This window comes from Nomascus leucogenys, chromosome 2 (assembly GCF_006542625.1).
Source record: "Nomascus leucogenys isolate Asia chromosome 2, Asia_NLE_v1, whole genome shotgun sequence".
Classification (NCBI taxonomy): domain Eukaryota; kingdom Metazoa; phylum Chordata; class Mammalia; order Primates; family Hylobatidae; genus Nomascus; species Nomascus leucogenys.
This window is the reverse complement of record NC_044382.1, coordinates 141,506,365-141,527,953: the sequence shown is the minus strand read 5'-3', so window position 1 is coordinate 141,527,953 and position 21,589 is coordinate 141,506,365. Positions and strand designations below refer to the sequence as shown.

Sequence of the window (21,589 nt, the reverse complement as noted above, 5' to 3'; positions counted from 1 at the left end):
TTTTAGGAATTTCTTTTTTCTTTCTTTCTTTCTTTTTTTTTTTTTTTTGAGATGGAGTTTCACCCTTGTTGCCCAGGCTGAAGTGCAATGGCGAGATCTCGGCTCACTGCAACCTCTGCCTCCCAGGTTCAAGCGATTCCCCCGCCTCAGCCTCTTGAGTAGCTGGGATTACAGGCGCCCGCCACCACGCCCGGCTAATTTTTGTATTTTTAGTAGAGACAGTTTTCACCATGTTGGCCAGGTTGGCCTCCAACTCCTGACCTGGTGATCCACCCACCTTGGCCTCCCAAAGTGTTGGGATTATAGGCGTGAGCCACTGTGCTCGGTAGAATTTCTTATTTCTATCTTTTTCTTCTTGTTCTATTTATTTTTCTTTTCCTTTCTTTCTTTATTATGATTAATTTGGTGAAGCAACACCATTTATTTCCAGGGCCAGCATTGGATATAGCACAATTACGGAAGAAGGCTGTCAGCACTAATCACTGTCACAAAAAAATCCTACAGAATCTGAAATGCCAACAAGAAGTCTAGCTGCACCAGAAAATACCTGTAAATCACAGGTTTTTCCATTTCAATTTATATGACAAAAAGTTTCAGCTTTAATTATTTCCTAAATTCCTGAGCCATCTTTAAAGTCTTGTGGGGTTTTTTGTTTATTTGTTTGTTTTTTGAGACAGGGCCTTCTTCTGTTGCCCAGGCTGGAGTACAGTGGAGCAATGATAACTCACTGCAGCCTTGAACTCTGGGGCTCAAGGGATCCTCCCACCTCAGCCTCTGGAGTTAGCTGGGACTATAGGTGTGTGCCACTACACCCCACTAATTTTTGAATTTTTAGTAGAGACAAGGTTTCCCTATGTTGCCCAGGCTAGTCTCAAACTCCTGGGCTCAAGTAATTCTCCAGCCTTGGCCTCCCAAAAGTGTTGGGTTTACAGGCATGAGCCACCTTGCTTGGCAGATTGATGAATTGGTCACTTTTTAAAAAGATTTTAAAAGGTATGATTTATGTAGCATAAAATTCATTTATTTTAACTGTTCGATTCAATGATTTTTTTTTTTTTTTTTTTGAGACGGAGTTTCGCTCTGTCGCCCAGGCTGGAGTGCAGTGGCGCAATCTCGGCTCACTGCAAGCTCCACCTCCTGGGTTCAAGCCATTCTCCTGCCTCAGCCTCCCGAGTACCTGGGACTACAGGCACCCACCACCACGCCCGGCTAATTTTTTGTATTTTTAGTAGAGACGGGGTTTCACTGTGTTGGCCAGGATGGTCTCGATCTCCTGACCTCGTGATCCGCCCGCCTCGGCCTCCCAAAGTGCTGGGATTACAAGCGTGAGCCACCACGCCCGGCCTAAACTGAAACATTCCGGTCCCACACCAGCCTTTGCATGGGCTCTTTCTACTATCAGCTTTAAATAGAGAACGTTCTTGTTCTGTTCATGAAGGTTTCATAAATGCTGGAGTTCAGTCATAACTAGAACTTCACATATCCGTTCCATCACTGTATTTTTCCAGATCCCTGGTAAATCCGTATCACGGGTCTGGTGGGGCGCATGCAATTCCCTACTTTCTCACAGGGGGCGCTGCAGACAGGGCAGAGCAGAGCGCGCGGTCCCAGAGCGCGCCGTCCAGGAGGGGGCGCGTCCGGGGGACTGGGTCTGTGCGAGCCCTGCGCAACGTTGGGGGCGGGAACAACCCTGGCCCTGCGCCGAGCGCTGCGGCGCCTTGTGATTGGAGGAGGCAACGGTCACTTGGCAGCGCCGTTGGGATTGGGGGAAGAGGGCCCCGGCTGGAGGTGACGCTGAGGCGGTGAGGGTGAGTCTGGGCCGGCCGCTGCCGCACTTCGGGTGCTCGTACCTCATTTCTCTGTGGTGAATGGCGACGGGATGGAGCGCGAGGGGAGCGGCGGCAGCGGCGGGTCGGCCGGGCTCCTGCAGCAGATCCTGAGCCTGAAAGTTGTGCCGCGGGTGGGCAACGGGACCCTGTGCCCCAACTCTACTTCCCTCTGCTCCTTCCCAGGTACGGCCCACCCCGCGCCTGCGCACTGCGCGCCCCGCCGTCGCGTTGGCCGGGCTGTGGGCGCCCCGAGTCTGGGCGGGGTATCCGGTGCGCCGCCGCATGGCGGCGTGGGCGCTGTCCTCCGGGAGGGGTGCCCTGCTGCTCGCCTGGAGCCCCTTTCCCCGTCACTTCTTCGGCGGTCCCTGAAGCGGAGCCCCGGAGTCCTGCTGGGCGTGAGATGCAGGGAGCGGCCGCAGGTGGGCCCGGGGCTGGAGGGCGCTCGGCCGCCACCCGAGCGGATCTTGGCCTTGAGCTTCCGAGCGCTTCAGATTAAGAGCTGCACCCCTCGAGCCCGTGAGGCGGTGGTCCCCGCCCTGCCTGGGTTGCCCCACGGCGCCCGGCCTCCTTTGAGGGGCCTCGGAGCGGCCCGGCCCGGCTGAGGAGTCAGAGCTCGCGCTCCCCTTGCCCGGGGACTGCAGCCCGGCCCCTCCGCGCGGGCGCTCGTTCGCTGATCGCGGGCGCCTCGGGCCAAATTCACCCCCTCCGAGACCCGCTCCGCTTTCTAGGAATCTCTTTCCCAGACCTGGTGCCACCTGTTGCCGCGTCTTCCACTCGCCCTTCCAGATCTTTGGCACAGCTTCCTTTGAATTCATCCTCCCCGCTGCGGCTTGAGCTGGGCCTGCTAGGAGGATTGCTCAGAACTCTAATGCCAGGAAGAACGCTCCGTGCCCGGAAAGCTGGAGGGAGGAGAGAGGACTTCACCTGGGAAGGAGGAGAAAGGCTTTGAGGGGAGGCACAGTTATTTGTGTGGTCCTTGAAAGGCAGGAAGACTGGGGCCCGTGACCCTGGAAGGGGAGGTGGGGCTCCCAGCAGAGGGGACTGAGATCTTCGTAAACAATGAGGAACCAGAGCAGAGGGAAGGAGGACGAGATTCCAGACTCTAGTTCCAAACAAGGCACTTGTGATTTCTCATCCCCTGGGCAGCGACTGCCAGGCGCCGTTCAGCGGACAACTGGGACTTGCAGTGTTATGTGCCCAGGGATTTTCCCGGACGGGATTGTGAAGTAGCGGGTAAGGTCATCAGGCAGGTTGGGGTCAGATGCAGATGTTCGCTTGTGGTCATGCCTGAAATGAGAATCTGGCAGCTCACGTTATTTCAGAAGGTGCTAGGATCACTTTTGACAGTGATAACAAAAAATTGATGGTATTCTGGGTACCCTGTGTGAAAAGTGAAATGTTCGTGCAATCTGGAGGCACTGTTGAGACCAAATTAATCTTTGTTTCCTTAATTTTCCCCTTTCCTGAAAACTTTCAAGCCTGCCGAACAGTTGAGAGAACAGTACAACAAATACCCATGTACCCTTTACTTAGACTCAGTAATATTTTGATTTTTTGGCTTTCTCTTTCTCTGTCTCTCTTTCTCTCCCTCTCTCTCTATATGTATAACCACATGTATTACATATATATCACACTTAGATATAGGTCACATGTCCCATTTCAACTCGAGTTATTCAATAGGAAGTTGCAGAAGTCGTAACACTTAACTTGATGCCTGATAATCTTAGCATATATCTTCTAAAAACCAGTTTCTTTTTTTTTTTTTTTTTTTTTTTGAGACGGAGTCTCGCTCTGTTACCCAGGCTGGAGTGCAGTGGCGCAATCTCGGCTCACTGCAAGCTCCGCCTCCCGGGTTCACGCCATTCTCCTGCCTCAGCCTCCCGAGTAGCTGGGACTACAGGCGCCTGCCACCACGCCCGGCTAATTTTTTGTATTTTTAGTAGTGACGGGGTTTCACCGTGGTATCGATCTGACCTCGTGATCCACCCGCCTCGGCCTCCCAAAGTGCTGGGATTACAAGCGTGAGCCACTGCGCCCGGCCCTAAATACCATTTTCTATCCACAAAACCATATCACATCCAAGAAATTGAACATGATAGAATAATGTTACCTAATGTATGGGCCTTTTTTAAATTTCCCCAATTGTCCACATAGATTTTTTTCCTTAAAAAAAATATATATTCCATGATCTAAGGTTCACACATTGCGTTAAGTTGTCCGTCTCTTTAGTTTCATTTAGCTAAAACGGTTCCTTCCTTGTTTGAGTTTTTTAAGATGGACATTTTGGAAGAGTCCATGTGAGTTGTTTTATAGACTGTTTTACAATCTAGGTTCATTAGTTTGTCTTCATGATTAGATTCAGATTAAACATTTTTGGTCAGAACGCTACCTACCTAGGTGATGTCCACTCACCAGTACATCACATCAAGAGACACTGAATGTCAGCCCGGCTCGGTGGCTCACACTTGTAATCCCAGCACTTTGGGAGGCTGAGGCAGGCGTATCACCTGAAGTCAGGAGTTCAAAACCAGCCTGGCCAACATGGCAAAACCTTGTCTCCACTAAAAAGTCAGGCATAGTGGTGTGTGCCTGTAATCCCAGCTGCTGGGGAGGCCGAGGCACGAGAATCTCTTGAACCCAGGAGGCAGAGGTTGCAGTGAGCCAAGATTGCGCCACTGCACTTCAGCCTGGGTGACAGAGCGAGGCTTCGTCTCAACAAAAAAAGAGACATTGAATGTCAATTTGTATCTTCATTGATACTACTAAGTTTGATCATTTGGTGAAAATGGTGTCTATGAAAACTCTACTGTAAGGGTACCTGCATCCTCTCTTAATTCAACGTCATATGTAGGGTCATAAGTTGGAACTGAATAGTCTGTCGAGTCTCTGGGCTTTTAGTTCCCTTTCGTTAAGAAAAGATTGAGATAAGTGGATTTGGGATAGGTTTAATACATCACAGTAGATAATCTGTAGCCATGTGAGTTGTTTTACTTTGAGAACTTTTTTCTGAAAATATTAAACTTAAGTATGTTCTTGAGTTTATGATTACTGTTATGGGTATGTAACTTGGGGTGTCAATTACCAGAGATCGTTTATTCAGTAAGTATACATTTGGCCAAGTGCAAACTCTGGTCTGGTGGTATGAGCAGGTATGAGGCATAGCCCTTGACCCCAAGTAGATCAGAATTTGGTAGTAAACACATAACCTCCCTGCTGTGTCTCGTCTTTAGCAGGAATAATGGATATAATAAATACATGAAGTTATATCCTATTTGAGACACCAAAGTCTGCTTAACAGGAGTTGCATTCATTGTCCTGAATCTGTTGTATTGCTATTTTGGCCCCACAGAAAAGGTTACTTGCAGTTTATGCCAACTCATTATGGCAGAATCATTGTTCTGAAGTATTCTGACATATTTATGTATACGAGGAAGTACTGAATTGATTTTTTCTTTATTACCTGTATTTGCGGTTTAGCCATTTACCTAAGGAGGGTTAGGTAGACATCTAAATGACTAAATTGCCCGGTTGCGGTGGCTCACACCTGTAATCCCAGCACTTTGGGAGGCCGAAGCAGGCGGATCATCTGAGGTCAGAAGTTCGAGACTAGCCTGGCCAACATGGTGACACCCGATCTCTACTAAAAATACAAAAATTTGCGGGGCATGGTGGTGCATGCCTGTAATTCTAGCTACTTGGGAGGCTGAGGCAGGAGAATTGCTTGAACCTGGGAGGGGGAGGTTGCAGTGAGCTGACATGCCACTGCACTCCAGCCTGGGCCACAGAGCGAGACTGTCTCAAAAATAAATAAATAAATATAAGTAAATGGCTAAACTGCAAATGCAGGTTAAAATTTTTTCCTTTATTGTTGCCATTTTTAACAAACCTCACAACCAAGAAACTGAGATCTTCATCTTGTATCAAGAATGACATTCATCTTCGGAAGACACAGATTTCACTAAATCAGTGTCAAATTAGATCTAGTGATAATTAAAAACCCACTAATGTTTTTGTGTCGTCCTTGCAGGAATCAAAACTGGTCACACTTGGACCAATCATTTATTCATTCACTCAAAAAATATTTGCTCAGTGTTGATTGTGTGCCTGTTGATTTCTAGGCACCAAGTCAAGATGCCATAGTAACAAAACAAAGCCCCTTCCCACGTGGAACTTTCATTCCAATGGGGAGAGAGAAAACAAACAAAACAGCTGGTGGTGAGGGGCCTCGGAAGGGGCAGGGCCTGTATGGTGGGGGTGGAATGCTGTTTGCTGTAAAGTGATGGGGCCGCCCTGGATGGTGATGATATTGGAGTCAAAACCTGAAGAAAGTGAGTAATGAGCCAACAGCTACTGGGGGAAGAGCGTGTGTTCTAGGCCAGGGAGCAGCAGATTCAGAGGCCCTGAAACAGGAGCTTGCAGAAGAAACACTGAGGAGCCCAGGATGCCTGGAGGGACTGTGTGGGCAAGGCACAGAGGAGGAGGGGAGGGCAGATCCTGGAGGGCTCTACTGGGGAGTTTTGAACAGAGATGGGATGATTCTGACTTTTTTAAGAAGTGTACAATCCAGTGGTTTTTAGTATATTTACAGAGTTATACAACTATCACAATTAATTTGAAAATATTTGCATCATCCTGAGAAGAAACCTTCTTTGTACAAAGAAGAAACTTAAGAAACTTACCGGCTTTGCATGGAGAGTAGATGGAAGGTCCCATCAGGACAGACAAGGTCTGGTCAGGCTAGGACGCAGAGACCACTGAGGTGAGGCAGGCCAGGGGCACACCCAAGTACCAGGGAGGAGCAGGCAGGCAGTATCTGGAGAGAGGTGGTTGACTACAGTTGGTAGTTCAGTGGGCACATCATCTTGTTAGGGAGGAGTGGAGAGGACAGTTGGACCCCCAGGCAGGGAGGTGGGGTTTGGCAAGAGAGGGTGCAGGGCTGCAGGCTGATGGGTGATTAGTATCAAGATAGCCCAACTTCAGCATGGAGTTGCAGGACTGCGTAAGATTCTTTTTTTTTTTTTTTTTTTTTTTTTTTGAGATGGAGTTTCGCTCTGTCCCCCAGGCTGGAGTGCAATGGCATGATCTTGGCTCACTGCAGCCTCTGCCTTGCAGGATCAAGTGATTCTCCTGCCTCAGCCTCCTGAGTAGCTGGAATTACAGGCAGGTGCCACCACACCTGGCTAAATTTTGTACTTTTAGTAGAAATGGGGTTTCACTATGTTGGCCAGGCTGGTCTTGAACTCCTGACCTCAGGTGATCCTCCTACCTCGGCCTCCTAAAGTGCTGGGATTACAGGCAGGAGTCACCATGCCCTGCCAAGACTACATAAGACTCTTAATCCCCAGGAGGACTCGTGGTCTGCTTAGAACCCTAGCTTCAGAGGAACTGGCTGTGTTGACCCTGTTGTTCCCTGGAACACAAAATGAGAGTGGGGCCAGCTGGAAGGAGGACTGAGTGCTGAGCCTCATGCTGCCCACTTCGCTCAGGTTCTTTACATTGCTGCCATTTGGGGCCAGGTTGGTCATGAGGCCTTGGTTGGGAGTTAGGTGACTCTGCTGTGGCGATTAGAGGCCAGGGAGCCAGCCATTATAGACCCCTTTTGTTAATACAGAATCCACTAGAGGATTCTGCTCTCTGTCCTTTTTCACTGCAGTATCTTTCTGAATATGTATCTTAAAGATATCTCTGTGTAGGCCAGGCGCAGTGGCTCATGCCTGTAATCCCAGCATTTTGGGAGGCCAAGGCGGGTGGATCACCTGAGGTCAGGAGTTCGAGACCAGCCTGGCCAATATGGTGAAACCCCATCTCTACTAAAAATGCAAAAATTAGCCGGGCGTGGTGGCATGCACCTGTAGTCCTAGCTACTTGGGAGGCTGAGGCAGAAGAATTGCTTAAACCCAGGAGGCAGAGGTTGCAGTGAGTCGAGATCACGCCACTGCACTTCAGCCTGGGCAACAGAGTGAGAGTGTCTCAAAAAAAAAAAAAAAAAAAAAAAAAAGGATATGTCTCTCTAAAAATATATCCTCAAGGAAACCCTTAAATATCTTTTAGGATGGGGATCTTAGTCTTTTTACTGATATGTCAGCATATAGAACGAGGTCAATATATATTTGATTGATCAGTGATTAACTTCTTAGTGTTTTTATGACTCTGCTATTGCTACTGTAATTAATTCCATAAATTTAGCAGTTTAAAGCCATACAGATTTTATTGTCTTACAGTTATGAAGGTCAGAAGTGCAAGTTGGGTGTGTGGGGGCTAAAACCGAGGTTTAGCAGCCTGTGTTCCTTATGGAGCCTCTAGTAAGAACTTTTTTCCTTGCCTTTTCCAGCATTTAGAGGCCACATACAATCCCTGATGCTTGGCCGCTTCCTCTTCTTCATAGCCAGCAGCATAACATCTTCAAATCTCTCTGACTCTTACCTCTTACCTTCCTCTTACAAAGACTCTGTGATTACATTAGACCTAACTGGAAAATCCAAGACAATCTCCTTTTGCAAGATCCTTACTTTAGCCACCACAATGTCCCTTTTCCCATGTAAGGTAATCTATTCACAGGTTTTGGAGATGGAGGTGCAAACACCTTTGGGAGCCCATTCTACCACAATGCTTAATCTCATTTTCCAATATCATATTGTATTACAGATTAATTACCTGATTTAACTTCACCATAGGGAGATGATGTGCCTTTAGCTGCCAAAGTAAACAAAGCTGAAGTAATATAGTTGCTTTAAAGCAGTGAACAAATAAATACTGTAGGATATGTAGACAAAAATTTCTGAGAGAGTTTTGAGCCAGCTAAATGAAAAGTACTCTATGACAATCGATAAATAGCTATTAAATAGATGGCAAATTAAGATGCAGTAGATTAAAGGGAAATCACTTAGTTTTTTAAAAAGCGTTTTAGATCCAGGTTTGCCTTTGCTATTTAGAGTCCTGTAATAACTTCATGTGAAAGTGTTTTATAAGCTGTATTCCTCTACTCATCTATAATAAAACCTTTTTTTCCTACTTGAAATGACTTTAGTGATGCTATATAAAATACATAGTGAAGGAGCTAATGGATGTGGCTCAGGGTTGTAGGGGGTGCAGTGCCTCCACCCTTTCTTAGAACCTCAGAGAGGTGTTGGCCTGCTATGTATGCCAGACGCTGTTTAAAAATTGGCCTTTAAGCTTTTTGGAAAATTGAGATGTGGGTTGGTGACTTAGCAGGCTTCCTGGGGCAGGGGCTGTGCTCCTAGGCAAGTGGGGATGGGTGACATTTTTGTCTCAGCATAGGCCTCCATAACAAAATACCACAGACCAGCTGTCTTAAATAACAGACATTATCTCCTCAGTTCTGGAGGCTGGAAGGCTGGGATTAGGGTGCAGGATGGTTGGGTTCTGGTGAAGACCCTCTTCCTGACTTGCCGGTGGCTGCCTTCACATGGCAGACAGAGAGAGGTATCAAGAGATTGAGAATCTCTTCCTCTCATAAGACCACAGTCCTGTTGGGTTTAACACAGGAATAGTAGGGGCACATAATTCAGCCCTTAGCAGTTGGATGGCATACCTGTGTTCCAACCTGCTTTCCTGGAAATTACCAGCTTCGTGTGTTTCTGGCATATTAAGGCTTTGCCTCCCAGTTCAAGGCCTCAGTGGTTCTGCGGCAGCTGGTAGGAAGCCAGGCTCCAGCAGTGCCTTGAATTACTGCAGAAAGGAGAGCTTATCTCTGAAACTCTGGCAGCTCCAGCAGAAGCCCTGGATAGCAGGGGCCCAGGGCTGGTCTCAGGTCAGTAGGGGCAGAGAGCAGCCAAGTGAAGATTGTTCTGAGTTCTTGGAGGCAGGTTTGCATCCCATTTGTCCACTTTGGACCAGTGAATTCCTGATGCCGTCATAGAACTTTCTGTAGACTAGGTGTTGGGGTGGTCAGAGGGTCAGATTGATTTGGGAGTGGCAGGTGAGGACTCGGGATAGAAGATTGTCTTTCTGCTTTGGAAGAGAAGCATGGTGCTGTGCTGTGGCTTGGGGATGAGCTGGTGGTGGGTGCTGGACAGGGGGCCTCAGCTGGGAGGCCAGGCTGCTCTTGACTGAGCCGGTGGCCATAGTAGCTGCCCAGGCAGGAGGGATTTGTGTGGGTGCCGGAGCTCTGGCAGGTGCACGTTTGTTAGGGAGGAACAGTATCCAGACACAGGCACTGCTCCCTCTGGAGCTGCTGCCAGCCAGGGAGGGTGCGTCTCTGGGCAGCAAAAGGCAGGAATAGCTCCTGGCCTAATGGCGGCTAGAAAAGAAACTGCAGGAGGATATGGGTTGTTGTGGAAGAGGTGGGGCCTGAAACCCTGAGGACCAAGAATCCTGCCTTCAATTTCTGATTGACACTATTAACTAAAGGTGACTTTTTTCGTTGGTGGAGGAAGACTCATTCCTTAGCTTCCCGAGTCGCCAGGATTACAGGCGTGCGCCACCCCACCTAGCTAATTTTTGTATTTTTTGGTAGAGACGGTTTCACCGTGTTGGCCTGGCTGATCTGAAACTCCTAATCTCAGATGATCCACCCGCCTCAGCCTCCAAAGTGCTGGTATTACAGATGTGACCCACTGTGCCCGGCCTCATTTGTTATTTTTAATAAGCATTGAGACCTAATTGGGGCATCCTTGATGTTTTCACCGAGAACCATTTATCCAAAAGAAGACCTGAGCACTCTCAGTGGAAGTATTCAGAATATGCTCTGAATTAAAGCTTTATTAAATCAAAATGAGCAAAGAATTTGAGCAGTCATCTGTGACGGTGCCAAGGGTGGGTTAAGGGGATTTGGCTCCACCCCTGTCTCCAGTAGCCCCTTAAGTCCAGCTTCTCAACAAGATTAAGAAGCCTGTGTAAAGGGAATAAAAATACCTTCATAAAACTGTGGTTTTCATTGATCTGGGGAAAAAAACACACACACTAACAGTGTGCTTACAATGCTAATACAGCTTCAGTAAAGCTTCTGGTCCTCCTCTCCTCCCCGTTTCTAATCCCCTCAAGCGGATTGATGCCCCTGACTGGTCTCTTTTAAATCGTTTATCCCAATAGGCTCATTCTTCCTGAGCAGTTCCTGTGAAAACAGAAGCTTTGTTTTTTCTTTCTTTTTTTTTTTTTTTTTAAGTCTAGTCCTCTTGCCCTCAGCTCATTGCGACCTCTGCCTCCTGGGTTCAAGATTCTCGTGCTTCAGCCTCCTGAGTAGCTGGGATTACAGGCATTTGCCACCATGCCCGGCTAATTTTTGTGTATTTTTAGGAGAGACAGTGTTTCACCATGTTGGCCAGGCTCTTCTTGAACTCCCAGCTTCAAGTGCTGGGATTACAGGCATGAGCATCATTGCTGGCCTGTCTAATAAATGTTTATTAAATAAATATGCTCAGTACATAGAAGCATTTCCACATACGTGTTTATTGTGTTTGTTTTCTCAAAAACAGGATCTTATTCTACATGCACCTGGCTTTTGTTACTTCACAATGTGGCTTGGGCATCTTGTGCCTTCAGTATATATACATCTATTGCATTTTTTGTTTGTTTGTTTTGAGATGGAGTCTCACTATGTCGCCCAGGCTGGAGTGCAGTGGCACGATCTCGGCTCACTGCAAGCTCCGCCTCCCGGGTTGACGCCATTCTCCTGCCTCAGCCTCCCGAGTAGCTGGGACTACAGGTGCCCGCCACCTTGCCCAGCTAATTTTTTGTATTTTTAGTAAAGACAGGGTTTCACCATGTTAGCCAGGGTGGTCTCGATCTCCTGACCTCGTGATCTGCCCGCCTCGGCCTCCCAGAGTGCTGGGATTACAGGTGTGAGCCGCTGCGGCCGGCCCATCTATTGCATATTTTAATGGGACTTTGTAGTATTACGTGGGTGCACAGAATGTGTTTTCCAAATCCTACAGTGATAGCCATGCAGGTGACTTCTAGTTTTTGCTATTATAGACAATGCTGTTGGGACCTTCTTGTTACCTCTGTCCTTGCCTACCTATGCTTTTCTGTAGGGTGTATCCCTGGAAGTAAAATTGTTGCAGCAAGGGCCATGCACATTTGACTTGAAAATTACCCTGCAAAAAGGTGGTTTTCCAGTTTGTATTCCAACTAGGAGTGTCAGGTCGGGCCTGTGGAACAATGTCGTGACAACCGTTACTGCTCAAAACCTACAATGGCATTTCAGATCTTTTGTTAAGTCCTTAGTCTGGTGTCAAATTCCCCAAAGGGTGTCCCTCATCTGTCTTTGTAGCTTTAACTGTTATTGCTCTTTTTTTTTTTTTTTTGAGACGGGGTGTTATTCTGTCACCCAGAGTGGAGTGCAGTGATGTGATCTCAGCTCACTGTAACCTCTGCCTCCTGGGTTCAAGCGATTCTCCTGCCTCAGCCTCCCAAGTAGCTGGGACTACAGCTGCCTGCCGCCATGCCCGGCTATTTTTTTTTTTTTTTTTTTTGTATTTTTAGTAGAGACAGGGTTTCACTATGTTGGCCAGGCTGGTCTTGAACTCCTGACCTCTTGATTAGCCCAGCTCGCCCTCCTAAAGTGGTGGGATTACAGGCGTGAGCTACCACGCCCAGCCTTCATGGCTCTTATAAAGCCTCTGCGCTTTGGTAAAGCCCGTGGTTTTTAATCAGCGTAGTTTTGCCCCCCTGGGGACATTTGACAATGTCTGGAAATATTTTTGGTTGACATAACTGGGAATAGAGTGCTGCGGGCCAGAGGTGCCTCTTCATATCCTACACTGCACAGTGCAGCTCCCACAATGAAAAGTTATCTGGTCCAAATGTCAATAGGGCGGAGGGCGGTGGTCAAGAAACCCTGCTGAGCTAAGCTCTTCACTGATCTCAAAAATCACTTGCTACTTACCTGCCTCTAGCCAAGGATGGACAGTGGGTTTTATTTAATGTGTTACTGCCAATCCCTCCCTATGGGTAGCTAGAGAGCTACCTTGAGGATTCTAAGGCCTTGCCTTGGGTTCACTGGGGGGAAATGCTACATGGGCCATTTAACAAATTGTAAAGTCACATTTCAGCAGGATAGTTTTGTTTTCTTTATATTTTCCAGGGTACCTCATGCATATTTTTTCATACATAGTTGATGATTATATGTATCCTTAATGTTGCCTGAATTACAGACACCTTAGGAGTGATTAGAGTTCTGTAGGAGCCAGCTCTCCTAACCTGCACTGTTGTTTACCTGCCATTTGCCTTCAAGCCAAACGTTTATATTTTCTGGTATTTATTTCATATCCTAAAGAGCTTTGAAATCCTAATAGGAGGTGATGGCTTGATGTTTACTGCATTGTCTTTAAAATGATTGTGGAATGGATATAATTGTATACCTTTCCATTTTAGAAGACTGAGTGATCAAAAGGTCAGGAAAGATCAACAGGCATTGATTGCATAGTACCCTGCCAATTGCCACTTGGGCTTGTGCCTCTTATGGGGGAATTATTTTTGTTTGGGTTTTTTGGTTTTTGGGGGGTTTTTTGAGACCGTCTCACCCTGTTGCCCAGGCAGGAGTGCAGTAGCATGATCTTGACTCACTGCAGCCTCTGCCTCCCAGGCTCAAGCAATCCTCCCGCCTCAGCCTCTCAAGTAGCTAGGACTACAGGTATGCAATACCATGCCAGGCTAATTTTTATATTTTTATAGAGACAGGGTTTCGCTGTATTGCCCAAGCTAGTCTCGAACTCCTGGGCTCAAGCGACCTGCCCACCTTGGCCACCTAAAGTGTTAGGATTACAGTCGTGAGCCGCCGTGCCCAGCCATGGTCGGGGGACATTATTTAGGTCAATTTTGAAATCTAGGTGAACCTTTTTTTTTCAGTTTGAGGGTACAGGGATTGGTCAGCTTTTTCTGTGAAGGGCCAGATAGTAAATATTTTAGGCTTTATGGGTCATGTGGTCTGTGTCACTGTTAGCAGCTTTGCCTTTGAAGCTGGAAAGCAGCCATAAACAATACTTAAATGAAAGGGCATGGCTTGAATAAGTATGTGTGTACAAAACTCTTGTAAATGGTTTCAGATAAGTGTGTATGTATAAAAGTATTATGAATGGGTTCAGATAAGTCTGTGTAAAAAACAGGTGGTGGGTCTGTGGGCAGTAGTTTGTTGAACCCTCTAAAATCGTCAATATTTGGATATTTGACTGATGAACCCTACTTTGCAAGTAAATGATGTTGAAGGCCAGGTGCGGTGGCCTCACACCTGTAATCCCTGCCCTTTAGGAGGCCAAGGTGGGCGGATCGTTTGAGCTGAGGCAATCAAGACCAGCCTGGGCCACAGAGTGAGACCCCATCTCTAAAGAAAATACAGGCCAGGTGCAGTGGCTCATGCCTGTTATCCTAGCACTTTGGGAGGCCAAGGCGGGCAGATCACCTGGGGTCAGGAGTTTGAGACCAGCCTGGTCAAACTCCCACTGCACTCCATCCTGGGCAACAGAGTAGTGAGACCCTGTCTCGTAAAAAAAGAAAATACAAAAAAAAAAAAAATTTTGCCAGGCGTGGTAGCACACATCTGTAGTTCCAGCTACTCCGGAGGCTGAGGAGGGAGAACACCCAGACCTAGGAGGTCAAGGCTGCAGTGAGCCATGATGGTGCCATTGCACTGCAGCCTGGGTGACAGAGTGAGACCCTGTCTTTAAAAATAAAAATTTTTGGCCGGGCATGGTGGCTCAGACCTGTAATCCCAGCACTTTGGGAGGCCAAGGCGGGTGGATCACAAGGTCAGGAGACCGAGACCATCCTGGCTAACACAGTGAAACCCCGTCTCTACTACTAACAATACCAAAAACTAGCCGGGCGTGGTGGCGGGCACCTGTAGTCCCAGCTACTCGGGAGGCTGAGGCAGGAGAATGGTGTGAACCCGGGAGGCAGAGCTTGAGTGAGCCGAGATCGCGCCACTGCTCTCCAGCCTGGGTGACAGAGCGAGACTCCGTCTCAAAAAAATAAAAAATAAAAAAAATAAAAATTTTTCAAAAAAAAGGAAAAAAGAAATGGTGTCGAAAATGAAATCACGGGTTTGATGAGTACCCTCTGCAATGATTGTCCTGGGAAAGGCAGTGATTCACAACCTTTCTTTGTCTGCCCTCACAGAGATGTGGTATGGTGTGTTCCTGTGGGCACTGGTGTCTTCTCTCTTCTTCCATGTCCCTGCTGGATTACTGGCCCTCTTCACCCTCAGACATCACAAATATGGTAGGTTCATGTCTGTAAGCATCCTGTTGATGGGCATCGTGGGACCAATTACTGCTGGAATCTTGACAAGTATGTTAGACATTAAAATACCAGTCAAAAATGTTTAATATGACTAGTCAATTTCAGGACGTATTTTAGAAAACATATCTGAGTAGGATGAAGGAAAGAGTGGCTTTTAACCACAAGTCCAGACAGGGTCTCCGTATGTCACCAAGGCTGGAGTGCAGTGGTTGCAATCTTGGCTTACTGCAGCCTTGACCTCTTGGGCTCAAGTAATCCTCCTACATCAGCCTCCCAAGAAGCTTGGACTACAGGGGTGTGCCACCATGCCTGGCTAATTTTTTAATATTTTTTGTAGAGACAGGGTTTTGTCATGTTGCCCAGGTCTCAAACTCTTGAGCTCAAGCAATCTGCCCACGTCGGCCTCCCAAAATGCTGGAATTACAGGCATGAGCCACTGTGCCTGGCCCAGTGTTTTTAATGTATTGTGTTTTTTTTTCCACCCCCAAGGTCCTATTACTTGGCTAACCTCTTTGACTTCTTGAGTCAGAGTTCATCTCAGTGGCTTCAGGGAAGTCGTGTTAAACTTTGTGAGATATATCTTGTGAGAGAGGCCACCAGCAAGCGGAAAATTTATCTTTTTGGAAGCTACTTCTCCTATCTGATCAGCTATCACGGGAGCATTGGCCCTGCAAGATGGTTGGTGAATTACTTCCACTCATGTGGGTGTGATTGCTGTAAAGATAGAAGACAAATTCTGATGACAAGAATTCTTTGCCAGGTATAGTGGCTCATGACTGTAATCCCAGCCCTTTGGGAGGCAGAGATGGGAGGCTTGCTGAAGCCCTGGAAATTGAGACTAGCCTCAGCAACATAGCAAGACCCCATCTCTACAAATAGAAATAAAACATTTAGCTGAGTGTGGTAGTGTGAAATGGGAGGATTGCTGGAGCCAGGAGGTTCAGGCTGGGCTGCAGTGAGTCGTGATCACACCACAGCACTCCAGCCTGTGCCACAGAGCAAGACCCGGGGGAAAAAAAAAGAATTCTTGCTTAGAAAACTACCCCATTAGTGCTCTGGTTATTTTCTTCCCCTTAAGACTTTCTGAATAAGAATTGGAGTAACATGATGTTATAAATTATTTTCAAGACTGTTTTTGTGGCGTTTGTTTTGTTACGGCTCTTGCTTATGGGATAAGACAGTTACAGAAATGAGAGCAATAAGTTTAAATCATTTTAAAGCTCATGCATAAATATAAATGTATTTTATATAAATTGCAAATTCTAAGCAATTAAAATGTAAAATCCTCCATTTTCTCATCCCTAAATAATAGCCACAGTTTACATCTTGGTGTGTATTTCTTTTTTTAGGTATAGATGTAAACATAAGTACATTTTTATAATATAGAAATGTAATATTCCTACTGATTTGTAACTTTTTTTCCACTGTGAATTGAAACCTTAGCATCAAGCAGAAATCGCCCTCTGTGTCTTTGACTTAAGGGTTTTGTTTTTGTTTTTGTTTTTTTGAGAGTAAGTGGCCTAGTTTCTCTGTGTTCTAACTGTATCACCTACTGCTGCTTTGGAGACCCTCTGCCCCAGGATGACTGGCTCCTAGGGCCTGTCTTAGTTTGTTCCTCAGTAAAACAGGAGTAATACTACCCACCTCATACCCTTGCATGATTGAGCTAATGTGTATATGATGTACTTAAACATAATACCTGACACGTAGTAATTGTCAAATAAATGTTGTATTCATTTCTGTCTTTAAGGCTGTATGAATAGTCTGTTCCATTTCCATTTGCTGCTCCCTTGGATATACTTTTTCCTTTCTTCGCTTCATTATCCCAATCCCACTTTAGGGCCCAGTTCAAGTTCCTTAAGTTTCTTTCTACCCAACCCAGTCTTTCTTGTGTACCTAAATTTTGGAGGGGCCCAATGAAACATGTCTTTCAGATGTTAGTAACAAAATGTGTGCATTGCCAGTGGAGGTGGGCATTTTAAATCACTAAATGTTCAAGGCAGCCAACCTTTGGTTAATATTGTTCTTTCTTCTTGTTAAAATATGTTAATATACCTTCATATCACATTTGTGAAATGTGCCAGGCATGGTGGCTTATGCCTGTAATCCCAGCACTTTGGGAAGCCAGCTTGGGAGGATTGCTTAAGTCCAAGAGTTCAAAACCAGCCTGGGCAACATAGTGAGACCCTGTCTCTACAAAAAATAAATAAATAGCCAGGTGTGGTGGAATGTGCCTGTAGTCCCAGCTGCTCAGGAGGATCACTTGAGCCCAGGAGGTTGAGGCTGCAGGGAGCCGTGATCATGCCACCGCATTCCAGCCTAGGTGAAAGAGTGAGACACTGTCCCAGAAAAAAAAAACTGGAAACGTGATTGAGACACTGTATGTTATTTTGCATTATTGCAAATCTGTTTTGTGTCCCCAGCTAGATTCCAAGTACCTTGAGAATAGGGATCATGCCTTATAAAACACAGAAGTGTTCTGCAGATGAAAATTTGACTGAATGAACACACGATGACCAAGGAGAATTTTGTTTGGAGCATTTTGTGGGGAGGGTCATCTGGGAAATCTGGATCTATTCTTTTCTTTTTAAAATTTTTATTATTTATATATTTATTTTTATTTGAGAACAGGGTCTTGTTCTGTCACCCAGGCTGGAGTGCAGTGGCATAGTCACAGCTCACTGCAGCCTTGACCTCCCAAGCTCAAGTGATCCCCCTGCCTCAGCCATCCAAGCACCTAGGATTACAGGCACGTTCACCACACCCAGCTAATTTTTGTATTTTTTGTAAAGACAAGGTTTTGTCATGTTACCCAGGCTGGTCTCAAACTCCTGGGCTCAAGTGATCCTCCTGCCTCGGCCTTCCAAAGTGCTGGGATTATAGGCTTGAGCCACTGTACTTGGCCGGTTCTTTTTTTTTTTTTTTGAGACAGGATCTTGTTCTGTTGCCCAGGCTTGAGTACAGTGTCGCAATTTCAGCTCACAACAACCTATGCCTCCTGGGTTCAAGCAACTCTCCTGCCTCAGCCTCCCGAGTAGTGAGGATTATAGGCGCATGCTACCACACTTGGCTAATTTTTTGTATTTGTAGTAGAGATGGGGTTTCACCATGTTGCCCAGGCGGGTCTCAAATTCCTGAGCTCAGATGATCCACCCACCTCGGCCTCCCAAAGTGCTGGGATTACAGGCGTGAGCCACTGTGCCTGGCTGGATCTATTCTTTTCAAACGAATGAAATGTTAACTTTCTTGGTACAATGCTGAACTCGTATAGTAACTCAAATGGGTATCTGCATAGATACAGGAGTTTTCATTTTGTTTTCTCAATTTGCAGGAAGTTATAGTGACTAACATAATAAAAACAATCAATGACTTGCGAGACAGAAAGGAATCCCTGAGTATCTCTCCTGTCATGCCCTGTGAATGAATAACAACTTTATGGCTTAGAGTCCTCCTGTCTTCCCTTTTCACCCCTCTATTCCCTCCTCCATCCATTTCTTGAAGGGAACTATGAGTATGATAGAAGGTGGAGTGGGGATTCCCTGTGGCCTGAAACATTTCTTGCTTAGTCTAACTCAAAAGATTCTTTTTCATTTGTTACCAAAAATGTATTAGGTCCCTGTTAAAGGCTAGGCATGGGGTAACTGGTAGGGGAATACACAGATATTTTTGAGTTCATAATCTGGTCATGTGGGAATTGCTATCTTTGTGATTTTGATTATTTCTTCCAGATTATTTTATTCAATAAATCTAGGAGACTCTGGGTTTTAAGGAGTCAGCATGTAAAAGTGATCTTGCCAGCCATGCAATGAATACTCAAAGTGTAGAGTAGTCCACAGAAAGAATAGGGAAAACCTAACATTTCTGTAAGATTTAAATTTCAATATAAACTCTGGAACATTCTACTTACAGTAGTATTTTAAATGTTGTATATTCATGCGTTTGTTAACCTTGGTTTTTTGTTTTTGTTTAACATTCTTGCATTTTAAATCAGGTGCAGCTATTGCTGGAGTTTACCGAGCAGCAGGGAAGGAAATGATACCATTTGAAGCCCTCACTTTGGGCACTGGACAGACGTTTTGCATTGTGGTGGTCTCCTTTTTACGGATTTTAGCTACTCTATAGCATACATCCTTATGCTGAGATGTTGATCTTAAACTTTATGGAATCCTCTGAAAGAATACATAATGGAGTGTAGTGTTTTCTTAGTTCTACAAAGGGAAGCAACTTGGATGAACAGGAACATGAAGGACAACACATCTCAGCCTTTTCTTCATTTTGAAGCTCCTAGAATTGAAGACTTCTGTGCACTAATCGTTCTCAACCAAAACAAGTCTTTTGGCTTTCTTTTTTGTAGATATTTAATTTAGGCAGTTTTCACGTGTACCTTTACCCAAGCCAAGTCAACAGTGTCTCTGGGGTGGCATCCTTTGCACTGAAATTTACAGTATTCTGTGAGATGTTGCATATTTTGAAGAAACCATGGAAGATACTGGTTTATTTCAAATGAGCAGAGTATGTTGTATTAAAATCTTATCTAATCTTGATTAAAATTTGGCAAACTCTTTTCTTTGCTACATCTTAGTGACAATAAATGGCAAATAGGTTTCGGTTGAGTATAGTTTTGAAAACAAAGTTGGTGAAATAAAGCAGGAAAAAAAATTTAAGTATAACTCAAGTAGTGGCTTTGGTTCCACTGTTTATAAAGAAAAAGTAGGTAACAATGAATAATGTGACATTTTCTGGACAACTGTCTTGACCTCTGATTAAGATATTTTAAGAGATGTGAATTTGTTATTTTGTATGTTTTATCAAAATAAGCTAGCTAATTTAGACTTTTTAGATTTTCTGTACCACCTTTCCCTATCACTTTTAATTCTCTTAATTTTATTTCATTTAATTGGAAACATACATACCCTATGAAATGGCTTGAGTTGGAAATTTTAAGCCAGATTGGTTTGGACATTGAGGCACACATAAGATACTTTAAGCATTCTGTCATAGTTTTTCTTAGTGACTTTGGTATACTAATGACCCTTGAGAAACTATAGAAGTGCATCTGAAACTAGAGTTAGTGGTTATTGATTTTTTAGCTTAATGTGTTTACCTAGTGGTGACTCTTCAGCCCACTTTTACAGTATTGGGTATCAACTCCCAGAAAGTGCCTAAAGTTTAATGTTCAGATATGTACCCACTCTCTTTGCATTTTTATTCAAAAGAATTTATATCTTTAAAGAGATTTAAATATCGAGAGTTTTTTTTAAACTTAATTTTAGCTATTTAAATTTTTATTCCACTGCCCAACTTTCTTTTTCATTAAAAGGCCTGAAAACTGTGACTTTTTGAAAGGGAAAGAATCGCAGAAATTAAGTATCTAATGTGATCCTTTCCACCTAAACTGTTTTGTATGGAATACAATCAGTGTGGTGGTAGTGGTGGTGGTTATCTGCAAAATAGTTTCTGGTGATTAAATCTGACTTTTTTTTTTTTTTTTTTTTTTTTTTTAATGAGACGGAGTCTCTGTTGCCCAGGCTAGAGTGCAGTGGTGCAATCTCAGCTCACTCCAACCTCTGCCACCCAGGTTCAAGCAATTCTCCTGCCTCAATCCCCTGAGTAGCTGGGATTACAGGCACCTGCCACCGCGCCCGGCTAATTTTTGTATTGGCCAGGCTGGTCTTGAACTCCTGACCTCGTGATCCACCCGCCTCGGCCTCCCAAAGTGCTGGGATTACAGGCGTGAGCCACCGCGCCTGGCCATAAATCTGACATCTTTAAAGGAAAGTTTTCATTGTGAGATTAAGGCTTAACAGCCCATGAGGTCATATGCACATGAACGTATCTATTCCATTTAAAGCAATAATCACTCTGGCTTCTGATTAAAAATAGCCAGGAGGAGAGTCTCCGAATCTACTGTGATTCTGGAGTCTGCCCAATTTGAAAAAAAAAAAAAGAGAAAGAAAAAAGTCAGGAGGACCAATTTGCCAGGGAAACTCATAGAAAAGAATTACTAAGAGATTACAAAAATTGGACATATTCTTTTGACTAATTAGACCACTTACGGCTGGGCGCAGTGGCTCACACCTATAATCCCAGCACTTTGGGAGGTCGATGTGGGAGGATTGCTTGAGCCCAAGAGTTCAAGACTGGCCTGGGCAACATAGTGAGACCACGTCTCTACTACAAAATAAAAAAAAATTAGCTGGGCGTGGCCCCAACTACTCAAGAGCCTAAAGTGGGAGAATCACTTGTGCTTGGGAGGTTCAGGCTGCTGTGAGCCGAGATCACGCCACTGAACTCCAGCTTAGGCCACAGGGCAAGACCCTGTCTTAATATTATTAATTTTGGTAATTAACTTATCAAAACTATAGTGACATATACACAGGCAGAAACTTATAAGTAGAGTTGTAATGCAGTCAAATATTCTTACAAATGCCCTAACAAGAAGCTCAAATCTTTCTTACAGGCAAATTGTAAAAATTCTAGTTTTTTGTTTAAAGAGCTGTGATTTTCAAAAGTATCCCTTCAGTTTAAGAAATCTGGGGAATTGGTAACTTTTGTTTTTTTGT

General features: G+C 45.2%; 1 protein-coding gene across 5 annotated transcripts; it reads left to right on the top strand.

Moving 5' to 3' along the window:
- Positions 1–1,742: 1,742 nt before the first annotated feature.
- On the top strand, positions 1,743–19,693 carry TMEM170A (transmembrane protein 170A). 5 transcript variants are annotated; one of them, XM_030818979.1, is made up of 3 exons: positions 1,743–2,012; positions 14,904–15,005; positions 19,018–19,693. In XM_030818979.1, exons 1-3 carry the CDS (start codon positions 1,880–1,882, stop codon positions 19,146–19,148), a joined length of 366 nt encoding a protein of 121 aa, XP_030674839.1. In that variant the 5' UTR covers positions 1,743–1,879; the 3' UTR covers positions 19,149–19,693. The 5 variants fall into 5 exon arrangements, with proteins under 5 accessions (XP_030674839.1, XP_003260012.1, XP_030674842.1 ...); XM_003259964.3 differs by having other exon boundaries at positions 1,773–2,012; positions 14,904–15,074; XM_030818982.1 differs by lacking the exon at positions 1,743–2,012 and adding an exon at positions 2,056–2,248 and having other exon boundaries at positions 14,904–15,074.
- Positions 19,694–21,589: the final 1,896 nt, after the last annotated feature.

Bases quoted from the DNA above. Each gene is read 5' to 3' on its own strand.
- TMEM170A (XM_003259964.3), top strand. From the start codon at position 1,880: ATGGAGCGCGAGGGGAGCGGCGGCAGCGGCGGGTCGGCCGGGCTCCTG. The intron at 2,013-14,903 runs GTACGGCCCACC...CTGCCCTCACAG, and splicing joins TTCCCTCTGCTCCTTCCCAG to AGATGTGGTATGGTGTGTTC. The intron at 15,075-19,017 runs GTATGTTAGACA...ATTTTAAATCAG, and splicing joins TACTGCTGGAATCTTGACAA to GTGCAGCTATTGCTGGAGTT.